The sequence below is a fragment of the Gallus gallus genome, chromosome 1 (assembly GCF_016699485.2).
Source record: "Gallus gallus isolate bGalGal1 chromosome 1, bGalGal1.mat.broiler.GRCg7b, whole genome shotgun sequence".
Taxonomy (NCBI): Eukaryota; Metazoa; Chordata; class Aves; order Galliformes; family Phasianidae; genus Gallus; species Gallus gallus.
In genome coordinates, this window is record NC_052532.1 from 68,444,819 (window position 1) to 68,464,404 (window position 19,586).

The window sequence follows — 19,586 nt, forward strand, 5'->3', positions numbered from 1 at the left end:
CCACCAAATCTTTCTAAAACAAAAAGCTGAAATCAGCATCAAAACGATTCTAGTATTGCTACTCTCAGCAGTGGAACAAACTGATGACTATAAGAAGGGGACAGACTCTTTAGCAGGGTCTGTTGTGACAGGACAAGGGGAAATGGTTTCAAACTAAAAGGGGAGATTTAGATTGGATGTTAGGAAGAAGTTTTTCACAGTGTGGGTGGTGAGGCACTGGAACACATTGCCCAGAGAGGTGGCGGATGCCCCAGCCCTGGAGACATTCAAGGTCAGGCTGGATGGAGCTCTCAGCAACCTGACAGAGCTGTAGGTGTCCCTGTTCATTGCATGGGAGTTGGACTAGATGATCTTTAAATGTACCTTCCAACTCAAACAATTCTATGGTTCTATGATTTCTCATTTTGCAAAGAGAAGCAAGAGAAAGAGATAGTACCAAGATCCCACCCTCTTCACCGTTTACTCAGGGAAGGACAGCTCACTCCGAATCAAAGAGTAACAAGCATCAAGTTTATACTTGCTCTGGTGTTTTAACAATTATATTTAAACATTTTTCCAACCCTTGCAGTTTAATATATAAACTCTGCAATGTAAAGTATTAAGTAATCCCTTGTCCCCTCTCGTTACATGCAGAGTTCCTATGGGTTTTTTTGGGAGAAGAGAAACTTTAAGGAGGAACTTTCAAGAAGAAACCTTCAGGAGAAGAGAAACTTTAGCAGTTCAGAATTGCTGTTGTTCAGCTCCAGCTTTGCAAAAGCAAGATGTGCAGTGAGATTAAGAAAGGCTTAAGGGAAGGGAGTGTAAAATTTCACTTGCAGGAAAACCAGACCCAATAGATAGTTTTCCTATTATAAAATTAGTGAAGCTTGTAGCAGCAACATCCCCCATGATCAGAGGCTGACAGATGTGTTTGAAGGTGAATGAAAAGAAAAAAGAAAGAATGAATCTTTCTTCTGCAAACTTACTGAGGGTGCACTCAATGCCCTCATCCAGGTCATCAATAAAGATATTGAAGAGGACAGGCCTCAGCACCGATCCCTGGGGAACACCACTCATGACCGGTCACCAGCTGGATTTAACTTCATTCACCACCACTCTCTGGGCCTGGCCCTCCAGCCAGTTCCTTACCCAGCCAAGAGCGTACCTGTCCAAGCCACGGACTGCCAGCTTCTGCAGGAGAATACTGTGGGAGACAGTGTCAAAGGCTTTACTGAAGTGTAGGTAGACCACATCAACAGCCTTTCCCTCATCCTCCAGACGGGTCACTAGATCATAGAAGAAGATCAGGTTGGTCAAGCAGGACCTGCCCTTCGTGAACCCATGTTGGCTAGGCCTGATCCCCTGATTGTCCCACATATGCCGTGCGATCTCCCTCAAGACAATCTGCTCTATAACCTTCCCTGGCACCAAGGTCAGGCTAACAGACCTGTAGTTCCCTGGATCCTCCTTGCAACCCTTCTTGTAGATGGGAGTCACATTGGCAAGCCTCCAGTCTTCTGGGACTTCACCAGTTAATAAGGAGCACTGATAGATGATGGAAAGTGGCTCGGCTATCACCTCCGCCAGTTCCCTCAGCACTCTCGGGTGAATCTCATCTGGTCCCATGCACTTGTGGCAGTCCAGTTGGAGTAGCAGGTCTCTGACTGTGTCCTCCTGAATCGTGGGGGGATTAGTCTGCTCCCCAGCCAAGACTACCACATCAGAGAGTGGAGAAACCTGAGGATAACTGGTCTGACTTTTAAAGACATACATAAGGAAGGCATTGAGAACCTCTGCCTTTTCCTTATCCTCAGTGGTCACATTTCCAGCCTCATCCAGTAGAGAATGGAGATTCTCCCTGGTCCTCCTCTTACTGTTGATATATTTGTAAGAGTTTCTTGTTCCTTTTTACCCCAGCAGTCAGGTTGAGTTCAAGCTGGGCTTCTGCCTTTCTGATTTTCTCCCTGTACATCTTAACAACTTCTTTGTATTCTTTCTGGGTTGCCTGTCCCTTCTTCCACAGGAGGTAGATCCTCTTTTTCTCCTGGAGCCTCAAGAATAGCTCCCTATTCATCCACGCCGGTCTTCTTCCGCGCCGGCTCATTTTGTGGCTTAGGGGGACAGCCTGCTCCTGAGCCTTTAAGACTTCCTTCTTGAAGAGCAACCAGCCATCTTGTACCCCTTTACTCTCTAAGAGTGAGCCCCAGGGGACTCTCCCTACTAGTCTTCTGAACAATTCAAAGTCCGCCCTCCGAAAGTCCAAGGTAGCAGTTTTGCTGTTCCGCCTCCCGACTCCACCAAGAATCGAGAACTCTACCATGTCGTGGTCACTCTGCCCAAGACAGCCCCCAACCTCCACATCTCCCACCAGACCTTCTCTGTTTGTGAACAGCAGGTCTAATGGGTCAGCTCCTCTCGTAGGTTCTCTCACCTGCTGCATCAGGAAGTTATCCTCCATACACTCCAGAAACCTTCTAGACTGCTTCTTCTGTGCTATGTTGTATTCCCCACATATGTCGGGAAGTTGAAGTCCCCCATGAGGACAAGGGCCGGCGATCGCGCAGCTTCTGCCAGCTGCTTGTAGAACACCTCATCTGTCTCTTCATCCTGGGTGGGCGGCCTGTAACAGATGCCCACCAGGATGTCTGCCTTGTCAGCTCTTCCCCTGATCTTAACCCAGAGGGATTCAACCTTATCATCTCCAGCCATAAGTTCAGTAACATCAAAGCACTCTCTAACATAAGAGAGCCACACCACCACTCCTCCTTCCTTGCCTGTCCTTCCTGAACAGTTTGTAGCCATCCACTGCAGCACTCCAGTCATGGGAGAGGTCTCACCATGTTTCCGTAGTGGCAGGTAGGTCATAGCTTGCCTGCTGCACAATGGCTTTCAACTCTTCTTCTTTGTTGCCCACGCTGTGTGCATTGGTATAGATGCACTTCAGCTGAGCCCCTCACCTCACTCCTAATCCCATTATCGCTCCCCCAGGCTCATCTCTAGCAGGCCTGGTTTTATCCCCTTCCCCCTGTTTATACAGTCACACAGAAGCTTATAAAAAGTTACACCAGCTTTATGGCATATAAGGTAACTCCACAATTGTTTCCTTCAGTAATTTGTTCTTTTGTACTGAAAATACCATTTTTCCCCCCCATTTTTTCCATTTATAAGTGGTTTGCTGTATTACAATGATAAAAAAAAGCAAACAACCCTAATTATTTCTATGTAGGTCATCTCATTTACATGTCTAATATATGAGAAACCAAGAGGGAGGGTGGGACAGGATGGAGGTGGGGGCAGGGACAGAACTACACTTCATTATACTTCAGTGCCTGAAGGAAGGCAACTCTATCCACACACAAACGTCTAAACATGCAGTCTAGTTCTAAGAGCAGCAGCTCTTCTGCAAGTCACAGGGTGCAGTTGGCACACTGCTAATCTGGAAAATAAGACCATTTTTTTAATGTGTAATAAAGCTAGTTTCACTAACTGAAATTAAAGGCTAATTTTACCAGATCATTGGAAGGAATACAGATGGTAGTATTTAGAAAGCTGGAGACTGGCGTCTGCACATATGAATTTAATAATAATAAAAAAATCAGTTTATATCAATTTTTTTTATTAGATATCAGCAGTTTACAAATTTGAATTAAGAAACAAAGTTACAGAACAGAATTAGCTCGAGCTCATTCTTGGTTGTGAGGTTTTTCCTTTAAGATCTGATCATTTTTATACAAGATGTCACCAACAAAAAATCTAAACTGTCTAAAACACAGTTCTACTATATTTCCTCATCCAAAATTTCATTATTTATCAAAAGACTGTGATTGTTCTGAACGTTTTAACAAGTATTTTACTAACTACTCTATTAGGCCCTTTATATACTTTAAGGTTTTTCAATTTGTACACAATACAGATTGTTTGTAAAGCACTTAAGGATTCCATATTGCAATTTTCTTTTATAACTTTCAAAACCAGGAATAAATAGATCGTTCTCGTAACTAGATGAAATCTATTATTCAAAATACCAGGTGCCTATACCTCACATTAAGTATAACATTTTCTTGCAGAAGAATTGTTTTAAAATATTGATCCCCCATCACTTTAATGCACATCAATTTACGACTGCAAGAGCTTCTACTTCCTGATAAATGCAGGTTTAACTTCATTCTATGTTCTGATACAGTCCACTAAATACCATCTCAGCATAGGCTTACTTTCTTCTCCACAGCTTGTAAGACAGCCAGAACATATGTTATGTCTGGCAACTGAGGATGCAGGTGCACAGAGGTTTCTATTGGGAAAGCTCATTTCTAATATACATGCTCATCCTTCTTTCTTTTTCTTGCCTCACAGACAAAAGCAGTAATAATATAAAGCTCCCAACATCTAACATCGAGGTCACTAAGAGGAATACAGGACTGTAAAGGAAAAGAAAAAGAAAAGCATATGCCATGTAACAAGTTGCTACATATTTTCTGCTCTGTAAAGACAAAATAGCAATAAAAAGATGCTGCGCCAGAAAGCTGCACAAAAATAGGCTGGAACAATTAAAGACATTAACAGTCTTAAGGCAACCTTTATTCAAATCAGCAGTGTGATTACTTGTGCATCTGAAGAGAAACTCTTCTTTAGTGTACTTGATATGCAAGTTGTTAAGAACCATATCGATCCTAGAAAACAAACAAACAAACAATAGACATGAGCATGTTTTCCATTGAAAGAAATCAGTTTCACTTACCTCAGTGAAATAAATTGGAGTTTAATTCTTACAGTCTTTAAGAAAATTGGCCATTGTTTTGAAGAACTGGAGCTTACAGCTAAACTGAGGGATCATTAGCCTGATTTTCAAATATAAAATAGCTCCCACCGCCCTCATACAGGAAACACAAACTACAGGAAAGCTTTACATGATGGAGAATGAGATGCTTTAATTTTGTGCACTAATGTAGACCTAAAGTACTACTGTCAAATCAGAACCAATACAAGAGTTAGGAACTATAACAGGAAGATGATAGCAAACAAATTCTGTAATGGAATTTTTCTTTAGGTTTTAAGAAAAAGCACTGTAAGGGAAGAAACAAAAAGAAGGTGTGCAATAAGGTACATATTTACTTTTAAGGTTATAAAGAACTACTGTCAATCGTGGCAGGCCTATGAAGTTCAAAACTGAGCCCATTCTTTTCTTCCCAAAAATAATTCACAGCAGGCTCTATGACACCAGATGCCTACAAGACAACTTTCACTGAAGTGTAAGATACCACAATTTTTACTAACCTGTATAGATGTCATGACTCCATTAGCGAGTACAGAGAGCTTTCCAGCCACTGATTTCACTCCTTGTTTAAACTGGGCAATATCAGGAGCGGAAGGCAAGACGTTTGTAATGTTGTAGCCTCCTAAAGAGGCAAACACAAAGGGACAAAAAGAAAACAATTTCATACAAAAAGCAGACCTCTTTCTTCCCCTAAGAAGTACAACATGCTAGTGAGTGGACTAAAGATGAACATCTGATAACTACTATAGAAAACAGTAGGTCTAAGTCTTAAATTTCTTAAATCCATCTTACTTTTTATTTTTTCATTAGTTCATATTTCCATCCAGTCTGTCATTTTCTACACTTTGCATTCCCGGTTAAACAACATATGTTTGGATGAGACATGATTTATCCTGCGCTTCCAACCTGCTGCAGTGCTATGTCTTGCATCCTGAACAGCTAGCTGTTCTTATGTTGCAATCTGGAGATCAATGAGAAGTAAGGAACCTTATTTGTGTGCACGCATGAGGACGCTTTGCATGTTGCTTTGCATTACCATATCTACAGACTGAAAACTCTCTGGAATTACAGTAATGGTCATTTACATAGCAGGTTTTCAAACTCCCCAACAAAGCTGGCAATCCAACCTACCTTAAAAGCAGTGTTAGCTTTACTGCTGCTATGAGAATTACAGGTCAAAAAAACAACAGAAAGTAAAGGAGTTTCAAAACCAACTGTATGGTAAGTATTAACACACAATTACAATCAAATGCTCATTAGTGAGAAGAATTCTTGTTATGCTAAATTCTGCAAAGTATTTTGAAGTCTTCTAAATGTCTGATACTGTAAAGGACACAAATGTCAGGGAAAGGGCTCTTGGAGAACTATGATCTCGTGAATAAATGAGGTTCCTGAGAGGAAGCATATCAAAATAAACCATTTTCAAAATAGAGACTGATCCGTAGCCCTAATTTAGGCATGCAGCCAATCAATACGTTTGATCAGTCAGAGCACAGCTGGTAGTTCCGTGCACAGTTATCAACCCGCACACAAGTTCATCCAGCTGCAGGCACCACATCCTTCAGAACTGTAATTCCTTTCAACAACAATCCCACACACTGGCTTTCAACAGCATACCTATACAATGGCTGCCTCTTTTGTTTGTTTGTTTTCTTCTTTCCCCCAGGGAGAGAATCTGCAGTTCCTCTTTTCATATTCAGCAAGCTGCCCTTTCCCCAAGACCTTTCTATGGCACATGGGCACACTGCCTGTTGCTTCTTTTCAGAACATCATTATTCAAAAATTCACTATCACTGAGATATCTCTACTTCTGAACTGTAACTTCATCCATTGCACTTAAGACACGCTTCAGCTTTTTTTTTTCTCTATTAAAGCCAGAATAATGGAAATAGAAATCACATATATGAATAAAGGGAGTGAAGCTCTACTCTCTTCTCAGTCAAATGACTTTCCTCCTGTTTTTCTAGTTAACAAGAAGTTTCCCAGACAATTGTACAAAATGACAGAGGTTGGTAACTCCTTTTTTTCCTAACTTCCTTTGCAATCACCATTTGCAGGTCAACGACCTGACATGCCATCTTGCAAAAGCAACAGGTATATAAAAAAAAATCCAAACTAAAAGCTCCTTTTTGCAGCCTTATCTTTTTGGCAACTAAATCTGCCAGCGTTCTGTATAAAGACAGCTATCCTGAAACTTCGTGACGTAAAATCTCAGCAGCACTCATGAAAACATCTTTAGTTTCAGGATACTCAATATGGGCAAGGACCCCAGAATTACAGCAGTGCATTTGTTGTCAGCCTCCGGTCTTCTGATCACATTTATTTTTTGGAACTGATCACAGCCTTGGCATTAATCCATTATGAGTGCAGTAAAATATCTCGAATGGTCATCGTCTAAAAATAACCTTTGAGAAGGGGATTGTAACAGAAAAACAAGCCAGAAAGACAGGTCCTAGAGCCTGAAAATAATGTGAACTTAACATACATGGACTAATAATTCCTGGTGCGTTGTTTCCTCACTTTTATTGCTCAGAAGTGTAGTAACAACATAGGAAATTGAGCCACTTAGTAACGTAACTTCAAGTTCACTGTTGATTTACATAACAACGAGGCCCAGTCACAGTGAGTAACTGACCATGAAATGGAGGAAAGTACCTTGCATTCTTTTATAAGCAATCTCTGTACTCAAAACCCCCTAAGAGCCTTTCCAAGTAGTTAGTAATGAATAAACATGCGCACAATTCCTTTGCACATAATAAACTTTGTATAATTGCCTATAAGTACCCTTATGTAGAATATGATGAGAATTTCATCATGTATACACAGACACACCTACTGTGTAAACGAGCAGAATCTTCAAATATCTCAAATAGGACAGAGCCTATTTGGAAATGATGCTATGTTGTTGAATTACTAGCAGGATGTTAGAAAGCAATGAGATTTTCAATAGACTAAACACTACTTTTCAGTTTGTCTAATACTACTTTATTTCTAACCTGATAATATGTATTCTCCAGCCTAAAGTACTCCAACAAACCTTCTCAACTGACAAACAACTTGCAACATTTCCTTCATCATTTGGCAAGACCAAATGATTAGAAGGCGTTAGAAGGAGATTCAATGTGTGCCACACATTGTAGTAACAGTACGTGGCATGTGGTAACTCATCAAAAGAGTACCTGAATGTAGGTGTCATCTCCTTTGTTTTTATAAAAGATTATCATAGAGTTTTGGGTTTTTTTTATTTGGTTGTCTCAAACAAAAAAGCAATATGTCACAAAAATTATAATAAAATACTGAAGTCACTGAACTGAAAACACAAAACTTTTTATTTAGTAAACTTTTCGAAAAAATGACCACACCTGCTTTGCTTGTTTGATCTATTAGCAATGTTAATGCATATTGCACTTTGCATACTCTTTGCAGAATACAGCAACAAATAGCTTTCTAATAACATGACTAGAAGCAGAGTACTGGAATGCATCCCACAGCATGCTACAGTTTCTCACCCAGTTAAATATGTACCTGCTGGTTGCTTTTTCTGATCTTCAAACAAGTCAGCTGAACTTATAGAGGAGCTTCCAGAAAGTCTTTCCAGTCGAGCCCTAGCTTCATACTAGAAAAGAATTGAGAAGAAAAAAGCATTTTAACAGTGTGCTGGCATTTTTAGAGTTCACATAAAATAATGAAATTATAAAATATAAAAATCCACCTGAAGTTGACCATTCTGAAAGCTATTGTTGTGTTATATGTGGCTTATACAGCATGAGTTTGTCCTCTCCTCAACTCATTTCTGAATGGATCAAAGAGCGACATGTACCACTGCAACACTGAGAGGACAGTTCAGTGTTAGCTCACCTAAAAAAGTTCATATTGCTGACCAAGCGGAGGACAATGCACTATTCAATCACTAAAAATCACAACAAAAGATATGAAACAGTGGCTAGGTATGAAAAGGCACTCCAGTTAGCATTACACTGGCATCACAGCATGTTTGTATCATAGAATCATACAATGGTTTGAGTGGAAGAGACCTTAAAGCCCACCCTGTTCCAACCCCCTGCTGCAAGTAGGATTGCCACCCAGCAGCTCAGGCTGCTCAGGGCCCCATCCAACCTGGCCTTGAGTGGCTCCAGGGATGGGGCATCCATAGCTTCTCTGGGCAGCCAGTTCAGTGCCTCACCATTTTCTGAGTGAAGAATTTTCCTCCTATCACCTAACCCCTTCCTTCTTTTAGTTTAAAACCATCCCCCCTTGTCCTACTACTATGAGATCATGTAAAATGTCAGTCACCCTCCTGCATACTGGAAGGTCACAATGAGGTCTCCCTGAAACCTTCTCCCTGCTGAACACACGATGATTTTAACTGAATTCTTCCCAGTTCTTAGTCCTTGGGAATGGTGATACAATGATTATTGTATTTTACATCACTGTTTACATTGTTTTTTTCTTTAAAAGGAGGGTTTTTTTTTTTTCAAATGATTGCTTGCCTACAAAATTCTAACTAATATTAATGCTTTTGTTTTATTATTATTTGTAGGCTGATCCAATTATATGCCATTTGATGAACAATTCACAAGCTTACCTAGCCTTACAATCGTAAGGAGACTGCTACTGTCATCAACAGTTTGTTAGCATCAGATTGGTTGTTTGAGACAAAAGGACTTCACCCAACGTTAGGCTGATTCTTTCTAAATCAAAGACTGCTGAACCACAATCTACCACCCCTACCAGAAAAGAATGGTATCAGGGGCAAGCTCCACCAGCAGTTGCAGCTCCTTGAGAAGAAATTCTAAACTATCAGAGTTACTGGAGACTTGTCCATTTCTACCAAACAAATTTTCAAACAAACACAACTCTACAAACTTAGAAACGTTACAGATTGTTAAGCACTTACTGCCTGCTCTTTATATACAACACCACCTTGTTCTACAGCCAAATACTATTTTCACATTCAGTAACATTTATCACTGCTTTCAACTTACATCTGCATGATCTTGCCTTCCGAAATACATGTCTGATGAAATTGCTTTTACGTTGCCAAATTTCTTTTGTGCCTCATCGGTGCTTAAAGATGGCTCATATTCAGGCTTACGACGAGATGCAGGCCTAAAGAAAAACAGAGAGCATTAGCAGTGTAACATTTACATCACGGCAGCATGCTAAATCAAATAAGAAGTACTACCATCTTCATTTTTTGAAGTCCAGAAGTATAATTGTGATTTATAAAACAGCAGCATGTAGAAATTAAATCAGCATAAATCCAGTTGTATATAACTAGTCTGATATGGCAGCAAATAAAATTTCAGTGACAGTTTTACAAGACAATGAATTTACAGTATCTGAAATTCATTAATCCTGCCAGCTTTATTTTTAGAGTTCACTGAAAAAGTAAGCCAAAATTACATAAACAAAAACAGGATATTTCTACAAAACCTCAAAAGAAAAACAAGCCCACCTAAAAACACAGCATCAGTGAAATTCACATTTAAACCTAACAGTATGAAAAGATCCGGCCTTGTATCTCAGCAAACATGCACATTCAACTGCTTATGCAGTTACAGAAAAAAAGAAGCTTAAATAACAAACTAACAGCCCTATGAACAATATCAAAGCCTATTTTGTGCAGAATGTATCACTGGTCCGGTCTTTAAGACAGAACAGACTATGCTTGTCTTAAACACAAAAGTAACATTAAACATACAGATAAATGAAAAATAGTTTTAAGTAAGAACAGAAGCAGGTACAGCAGGCAATCACACAAAAGCCCACATTCTTGCATTTTCCATTTTTATTGAAAAATATGAAAATGTAGTTTTCACAAGAAGAAATACATTCATCTCTTATCACAATTAGATCTGTTGTCTCTTTGATATCTCGATCCTGAGAGCTGAGTTTCACTCCTTCGGTTATTGGGTTCTACTTGGATCATTAGCAATACACAAAGCAAGTGAAACGAGTATGTTCTTAAAACAGTCAAATGAGTCATTCTCTATTTTGCCTACCACCCTTTTGCTGCAAAACCTCCTGCAGATACGCTGCACAGCACTAATCAAAAGAGACAACACATTTTAAAAGTTACTGAACACGAAATTCAGCTTACAAAAGAAACTCAGCCAGGAGGTTCCTTGCCTGATAATCAAAGCTACGACCAAATTCTCCCTCTAGACTGAAAAAAATCTCACTACTACGATCAGGATTCATATTGTATTAACATTCTTGGACTTTCTGTTCAAAAATCAGTTAGTATTTCTTGGCATACCTGTCTGAAAATCCTGTATTTTTCGGAGTTAATATTACATCAACATCTCTATTATTACTTTCCTTCTTCCAAAAAGGATCTGAATTGTCATCCCATTTAGAGAAAGTGTTGCTTCTCAAATCTGAAGAATCATAGTACCTAAATAAAAGAAGAAAAAAGGAATATTGAAAGAGTAGGGACTCTTACTCTTAACCGAGTGGGAAGTTCACCTTCCCTTTAGGCTGGATATGGCCATGGATATATGTAGTGGACTTCCAGAGAGATCTGTTCCCATCAAAGACAGCAGAGCACAGATTTTGTTAATTTGAAGTATTCCATCTGTTTTAGGGTCAGGCAAAGCACTTGGAAAAAACACTGTCAAGACACCTACTTGACTTAAGAGAAACCCTAAAAATTTCAGGACAGGTCCTGGGAATGAGGTTTTTGCATCACAACAACCCTACAAGCCGGTCTGTTCATAAATGCTTGGTGCTGTTGACATTCCATACTAATATACCAGAATAAAGCCACTACCACTTTCAAGACACTTTAGAGATCCCAATGTACCTAACCCACACCATCCGGTGGTGCTGAGGGTCCACATGTGGCAAAGTTTTCTAATCACAGAGCTGACAGTGGCTGATCTCACAGCTACATACAGGTCTATCTCCAGCATGAGAATCTGCTCCCATTTTCTGCAGCAATAACAAACAAAATTCAAAGCTGTATGGAAAGCCCTTACCTCAGGTTCTGTATATTTTTTGTATGCAAATATTACTGTGAAATTTCTGAGCTTTGTAACGTGTTTTATTAAACAATGATAAAGAACATATTTCTTGGAAATGAGTCTCATCTGAACAACTGACACAACCTTTTTGCATATCAAAACTGCAGAGAACACAAAAATAGACAGAAAAGGAAAAAACGGAAACATTTGACAAGGTACCTTATCTTGAGCATTTCCCCTTGGATTATCTACATATGTTTAAAGACATCTGGATAACAGTTGGGGAAAAAAACCACATATATTAAATGCTAAACACCAAATGCTTCTCTTTGTGGCTACATTACAATTCTAAAGTTTGGATATGGACTAGGATAGTGGTAAGATGACCAAGGAGGCATTAAAGCCAGGACCCACATTTCATGAAAAGAGCCATTTGAAAAATATGCTCTGTGTTATAAATAGTCAGGACGCTGTTTTTGCAGTTTATGGGAAATGTGACACCTTCAGTAAAGTCTCCCACCACTGTACATGTAAAAGAGCAAGGGCAGATCTGCGATTAACTTCTGCAAAAATCTCTCCCTTTCTCTTCCAACAGACACCAAGAAAGCAGACCCACAGAGATGCAATCTTCATTTCCACAACTTCACCTCACAGAGTGGATGTTACACGCAAAACATTTGAGGGCATTTTTTTCCTGCTAAAAGCACTCTTTTAATCACTCCACTATACGGATACAGCTGGAAAATCCAAAGGAAGAGTCATCGATATAAACGGAAATGAAAGGAAAGAAAACCACTCTATGGGGCACATCACTGTATTAATTCAATATTTTCCTGTTCCTGTGATTCTACATTGTTCCCAGTGGAACACCGCATAACATAGAAGGAAGGCAGAGCGTCAGAGAGAAGATTGTCTTCCAAACTACCTCACTCAGCTGCTGATCTCACTCTCAACAGCTCAGAAATATGGCCAGGTGCTATATGCTTTCCTACATCCATTTTCCTTCAGCCTGATAGTGCAGTTTGTGTCATATGTTCCTATGGTAGCAGGATGTAGAAGCACAATATAAGAAACCCGTGTAGAATCTGTGACATAGGAAGGCTGCTATTCTTGCTCACCTAAAGAAGTGACGCTCATCTTCAGAAGTTCCATAGGGATGCATAACAAAGTGGGGGTATGAGGACAGGGAGATGAAGCAATCTAATCCCTCAAAGACCATCAAAACAACAGGATTGGAAGGGGATTGCTCATGAGCTGCTTTGAATAAAATGACTTATTTCTTCACCTTTCCCTTTCAAGTTTCCTAACTTTACTAAATATTTCTTCAGTAATCAAAGAGGGGGGGAAAAACTCCATACAATAATAATAATAATAATGTTACATTATTATGTTGATAAACATTTTTTTAAAATGTAGCAAGCCACCCCCCTCCAAAAAAAAAAAAAAAGAACAAAAAACCCAATCCAAGGATTTTGAGAAGCTTTAATTATATACTAACATCTTAAGGTATATATCTTGCTTGATTTACAGATATGTACCCGCACTAATATCAAGCATGATAATGTTGCTTTTTGCTATATACTGAGATAACAGTAAAGTTACTCTGCCTCTATTTCAAAGCCACAGCTTGCAATAAAGGATAACTGCCACAGAAACCTTACCAAGTCCAACAGTCTGACACTTTCTCTAAAGAGAATGAATTTGTATATCAACTCCAATTAGATTCTCCTACTGCTACAATACACACAAGAGTCAAAAGCAGCTAGGTTACAATTTACCTTCTAATTATTGAACCAAAACACATTAAAAAGCCTCTTCCATAATTCATAATTTCTCTGCTAGTAGACTTATAAATAATTTGAGAGCAGTAACAGTTCTTTTCAAGGTACAAATAAATAGAGGAGCATTGAGATGATACATGTTTTATTTTAGAAGACTGCTGCCGGTTTGCTTGGTATCATATTTGCAATTCTGCTGCTAGTGATAACACAAGAAAGTAATGACATAAAAGCCTCTGCGTTTCTATTTACCTACCTACAAGTAATTAGGTACCATTTTCCATGTTACTTTGGCAGCAAGTCAATAAAGGCTACAAAAGGATCACCTGTTTCTATCAGTCTGGCTGTTTGAATGCAATTAATGCCTGTCAGGCACTTTGCTGTCTCCTTCCCAGAAAAATTTGCAGGGCATTTGTCCAAACTTTTTTGTCCAAGATTTTCTCAATTTTAAGTTTAAAGTCTTGTACTATAAGACTGCAGATATCTAGATAATTCATCTATCACACAATATATCAAGATTTACTTTTTTGCATTTGGCATGTTCATAGGTAAAAGATGCCAACAGCAGTCAATCTTGTAACAGATTTTGATAGTTATTTAATTTTCAACTGAGCACTGAAGACACACTGAAGCTCCACAAAACAAGCAAATACTAACTAGATTCTGCATACGTTCAAGAAAACCTTTCACACCAACTCTTCACAAATAAAGACTAGACAGGATTGACAACTGGTGAGACAAAACTCATAAATATCACATAATACAGACTACTTCTCAGGAAAAGTAGCTTCTTTTCATTACACTGAAGGGCAGGAATGCTATGCAGAGGGAACTTAAAAGGCTTGAAATGTGGGCCCACGCACACTTCATGAAATTCAGCAAGGCCAAAAATAAGGTCCTGCACTGGGGCAATCCCAAACATGAATAAAGGCTGGGCGATGAGTGGATAGAGGGCAGTCATACACAGAATAACTTGAGGGTACTGGTGAACAAACAACTGAGTAAGAGCAGATCCTCCTGAAATCTATGTTATGGCACATGCAAGACAGAGGTGACAAGAGACAGCCAGCTCAGCTTCACCAAGGACAGATCACATCTGAACAATCTGGTGGCTATCTATGACAGAGTAATAGCATCAGCGGACAAAGGAAGGGCAACTGATGTCATCTACCTGGGCTTGTGCAAGGCCTTTGACATAGTCCCACATCACATCCTTGTCTCTAAGTTGGAGAGATATGGTTTTGAAGGCTGGCCTACTGGATGGATAAAGAAACAGTGGGATGGTCACAGCCAGAGGGCTGCTGTCAGTGGCTCTTATGTCCAGGTGAAGGCCAGTGATGAGTAGTGTCCTCCTGGGGTCCATCTTGGGAGCAGTGCTTTTCAGCATCGTTATCAATGACAAAGATAGAGAGGTTGATTGCACCCTCAGGAAGTTTGCCGATGACACCAAGCTGAGTGGTGCAGCTGACAGAAGAGAAGGAAGGGATGCCATAAAAGGTATCTAGACAGGCTTGAAAAATGGGCCCATGTTAACCTAATGAGGTTCCACAAGGAACAACACAAGCTGTTGCACTTGAGTTGGAGCCATCCCAGATATTTATACTGACAAGAAGAACTCACTGAGGAGAGCCCCACACAGAAGGACTTGGGAGCACAATGGATGAACAGCTTGACATGAGCCAGCAGTGAGCAGTTGCAGCCCAGAAGGCCAACTGTATCCTGGGCTGCATGAAAAGAGGGGTAGCCAGCAGGGCAAGGGAGGCCTTTGTTCTGCCCTCACAAGGGCATCCAGACCTGGGGCACCCAGCACAAGACACAGAGCTGCTGGAGCAGGTCCAAAGGAGGGCCACAAAGATGATCAGAGAGCTGGAGTACCTCTCTCACGAAGACAGGACGAGGGAACTGGGCTTGTTCAGCTCGTAAAAGAGAATGTTCTGGGAAGGCCTCATTGTGACCTTCAAGTACCTAAAAGGAACTTAAGAATAGGCGGGAGACTGACTTATTATGCAATCCGATAGCAATGAAACAAGGGGAATACTTTTAAAGTAAAAGAAGGAGGTTAGATCAAGCATGTCCAACCCATGGTCGGTATGTGGACCAACACAGCTGACAATGGAGCCGCCCTCTGCCCTGCACCATTGTGGTGGTGGCTCTGCCCCATTGAATGGCCCACCTGGCCCAGGTGCACAACTTTCACTCAGCACCAACCGAACATCGGTGAGCGATTAACCCCATCTGGGCTGAAACAAGAGCACAAGGAGGGCACAGTGCAGTGCTACCTCAAGTTACAGCAAATAAGTTTATGGATTTTTGATACATTAACTAAACACTGTCAACATAAGTACGTTATCTATGACTTTCAAATGGAACAGTTTCCCTAAAATAAGGTAAAATTTCCCACTAGTTTCATGTTTTTGTTGCTCTTTTTTATATGTTTTCATATAAAAATATAAAAAATTAAAATAAGTTTTGTTACTTACATGCATTAACTATATTATGTATTTACAAGGGCTACTCTGAAAGTAATGCCCCCGATTTTATGACTTTGTCTTATGATGTCAGAGGTGGATGTTGGTGCTATGGCGGTAGAGGCTAAACCTTCCCACCAATATTCCATTACCCGATGTTGCTGTGTGACAGATGGCAGCAGAGGGGCAGTCTGACAAAATAGCACCTGACATGGAAGTGGATATGAAGCAAAGGTATGTTACTAAATGTTCCTCCGTGTGGAAAAAATGGGACCCACTGCCATTCATCAACACTTGGTGAACATTTACGGAGACCGGTCAGTGGATGTGAGCACAGTGAGGCTGTGGGGGTCAGAAATGGATGGTCTCTAAGACCCCTTCTAATCCAAACTATTCTGATTCTGAGTATGTTTGTGTTATTGAGAGACGGTCCACTATTTCACAACTTTTAATTTGGATGTTCCCTCAAAATACAGCAGGTGTGTAGATCTGTGCAATTATCTTCTGTTTTTATCTTGTTTCAAATATATTGCATACATTGAAATACAAAACTTGCATACACTTCTGCTCCCACTCAGAACATAAAGCCAATAACTTACCTTGAACTAGAAGAAGAGAAATAGGAGTCTTCTACATCATCTGTGTACTTTTTCTTTGGTTTTCCAATTGTTGGTGTTTCCTGTTCTATTGTTTGCATATCTGAGAGGACAGAGTGGGAAATGCCACTGGGGACAGGGAAAAAAATATATATATATGTATTTCTTTGTATGGAATCCCAGGAACATCCAAAATATATATATGTGAAGAGATGACAGAGCACACACACTAAAATAAATAAATAAATAATGAAAGCCTTGATGTAGTTTCTAAAGCCTGCTGTCATTGCAAAAACTCCACAAACGTTCAAGAAGAAATGGGGAATTAGAAAAGTAAAGCCTTTGAAAGCTCAGCTACAGTACTCTGAAGTAGTGACAAGACTTTTGAATACACAAACCATTCCAACAGCTGTAAAAGAGCCATGTGATTTTTCAGAGTTTTGGCATGTAGTGGGTAGATAAGCTTAGGTTTGTAGTGCTCACAAAAACATTCCAGCTACCCTCTTCACAGACGGCTAATTACAGCAAAAATCCTACAGACAATCTACAATTTAAGTTAGCATCTGTCTGGAAAATTAAAACCCCTACCCGTTTTTCTGACAAATACTCCATTCTTTGACAATTACTTTTCCGTAACACTTCACACTTCAGTATATTTTTTCATTTCAGAAGTAAAATCAAGAATATTTGTATAAAACCACAGCCCGTTTACACAGTGTACAGAACTTCACATACCTCCTGTTGCTACCAAATCCCATGCCAAGCCTCTCTAGTTCATTTTTCTTCTTGCCAGATAGATTTAACTTTTCTTCTTTTGTTTTGATATCAAGATCTCTGTAGGCCAATCGTAAAGATGATACTCTAGAACAAAACATACAGTTAAATGTTACTGTAAAATCATTTTAAAATAGTAATATCAATAGAAAACAAGTAATGCATACTGTACAACTGCATCTTGTTTTCTGCGTTTATTGAAAATATTCATTATAAACACGATCCCATTCCAACTATAAGAATGGGAGAAATGTGGTAGAGAATACTGTCTGAACAGTACTCTAGTCTGAGTACGAGCAGGGTTGGTTTTTTTGTTGTTGTTTTTTTCCTTCAAAAGATATGTAAAAATTTCTACTGTTAAAGTTCAGGGTACGGTTTTGCTCTACCATCAAGTCAACCACTGTCATAGTTGTATCTGCTACCAAATAATTACCAAAATTACCCAACTCTGATACGTTACAGTATCCACAATACGACACTAGTAATGTGCTCCCCTAAGTGCACTCCTTGGCCCTGCTATATCTTCCCACATGCTCCTAATGGTTTTGACACCTGGTATATATACCTCTACTAAAAGTTCCTCAAGTAGACTAAATTTCCCCTCTCTATTGACGCTGCTCTTCTCTGTCCTAAAAAAAGAATTTCAGAAGAGGGGAAGAGAATCTTTGTAGCTGCAACATCAAATATATTCTCTAGTATGGAATCCCTGGAGCATCCAAAACTTATTTAATGCATGGCAAGCAACACTTTTTGTCACCTGAAACATCCTTGTAATTCAAATACAGTAAGTGCTCCGAGATGCCATGGGTCTTTCTAAACTTCAAAACAGTAATTATTTCCATCAGTATCAATGCAGGAGGTAGAGTTTTTTAATCATGATTACAGAACTGTAGGAACACTGCTTAAATTTAATTTGCTAGTTTAAAAGAGATAATAAAAAAAGAGTAATTTTAATGAGGAACATGACAATATCTAATTCATAGGTTGTGTCTGTCATAAAGTACAAGTGAACGCTATCAGAAGAAAAGTAAATGGGAATTAGATGTTACTGGTAGATACTTGTAGACTTCCTGTTGAAAGTAGAAGGGAAATACCTGAAAATAATACATTTTCCTTGCAACTTTCCATCCATTTTGTACGGAAGTAGGAATGAAAAGAAAAGCCATTTGATTACTGAAATGGACTCCTCTGGTCTTTGCTCTTCATCTGGCCCCATGTGTCCTTACTTAAATTTAAACAGGAGTACAAGATGCCCCTAACAAAGCTCATATCTTGCTGGATAGTGCAGCCTACTGCAAGACAGAGGCTATGTACCTGAACTTGCGATAACTGGATATCCTTTGCGTGGTCCTTCATCAGGCTTTAATTCAGAACTAAAATGCATTATGTCTTATGTTCAGATGCTGATAACAATAAACGTCAGTCATCTGTTGAATGATTTTTGAGATCAGTAAAATCAGAAAAACTTATCATCAAACTACAGAATATATCCAGGGAAGTTTTTAATCAATTCTTACTCTTCAGAACCAACCGTTATAGAGAAAATGTTTTCTGAAGTTCAGCTTAAAACTGCTACTGAAAGAAATCTACTCAGCACTTCACTTAAGTAAAAAGATAGCAGTCTGCTTCATGAAACCTAATTAATGAACATAAAAAACCTCTTATCTTCTGCAGATTATAAATCACCATTATGCCTATTAGTTTTATAGTAACTCTAGTAGACTATTGTTTTGTCACTGCACAGCAGAAAATGAAGAAACTGTGTACCAATTATAAAATTACTTTTCAACTTTCAAATCTTAGGTCTCTTTCTAAAAAGGAAGCATCAAAAGTATGATTTCCAAACATGTAAGTCACAATTAATTAATTTACTAAAGCTCATTAGTCTAGATTTTAAAACTAAAACCACACAAATTAGCTGAAGGCATGCACAACTTTAAAAGCATTCGTTCTTCTTCAGTTTTGATATACACTGCCATCTACAGTTAAAAACCCAAAAAGTTAATCTGTCATGAATGTTACCTTGCCTCTACTGAGACCGGATATATAAACCCAGGTCTATGTGCATCCCTTGCATTTACAGACCTTTTTGGAGAGTCCTAGCTACTCCAGAATGATTGCAGTGGACCTCTACATATTGGGTACTGAGAAAAGTTTCTGACACAAAAACAGAATCACTACTGTGAATTTCCTCCAAACTGAATATGATTGAAGAGATTATCATTAAAGAATACTACTAATAACGAACA

The 19,586-nt window shown here is 39.3% G+C and overlaps 1 protein-coding gene across 9 annotated transcripts in view; it reads right to left on the bottom strand.

Annotated features, from left to right (window-relative positions):
• Window positions 1-3,541: 3,541 nt before the first annotated feature.
• Window positions 3,542-19,586, bottom strand: part of ARFGAP3 (ADP ribosylation factor GTPase activating protein 3) — a 33,729-nt gene continuing 17,684 nt past the window's right edge. For 6 of the 9 annotated variants that reach the window (XM_025149051.3, XM_040697614.2, XM_040697611.2 and 3 more), the window contains 7 exons: window positions 17,299-17,424; window positions 16,567-16,692; window positions 11,016-11,153; window positions 9,739-9,862; window positions 8,279-8,369; window positions 5,254-5,375; window positions 3,579-4,649 (listed from right to left, as the gene is read on the bottom strand). In XM_025149051.3, the coding sequence (XP_025004819.2) occupies window positions 4,632-4,649; window positions 5,254-5,375; window positions 8,279-8,369; window positions 9,739-9,862; window positions 11,016-11,153; window positions 16,567-16,692; window positions 17,299-17,424 (745 nt within the window). In that variant the 3' untranslated portion in view covers window positions 3,579-4,631. Of the gene's footprint in view, window positions 4,650-5,253; window positions 5,376-8,278; window positions 8,370-9,738; window positions 9,863-11,015; window positions 11,154-16,566; window positions 16,693-17,298; window positions 17,425-19,586 lie in introns of all 9 variants that reach the window. The other 3 variants (NM_001397113.1, NM_001012539.2, NM_001397114.1) reach the window with 1 other exon arrangement.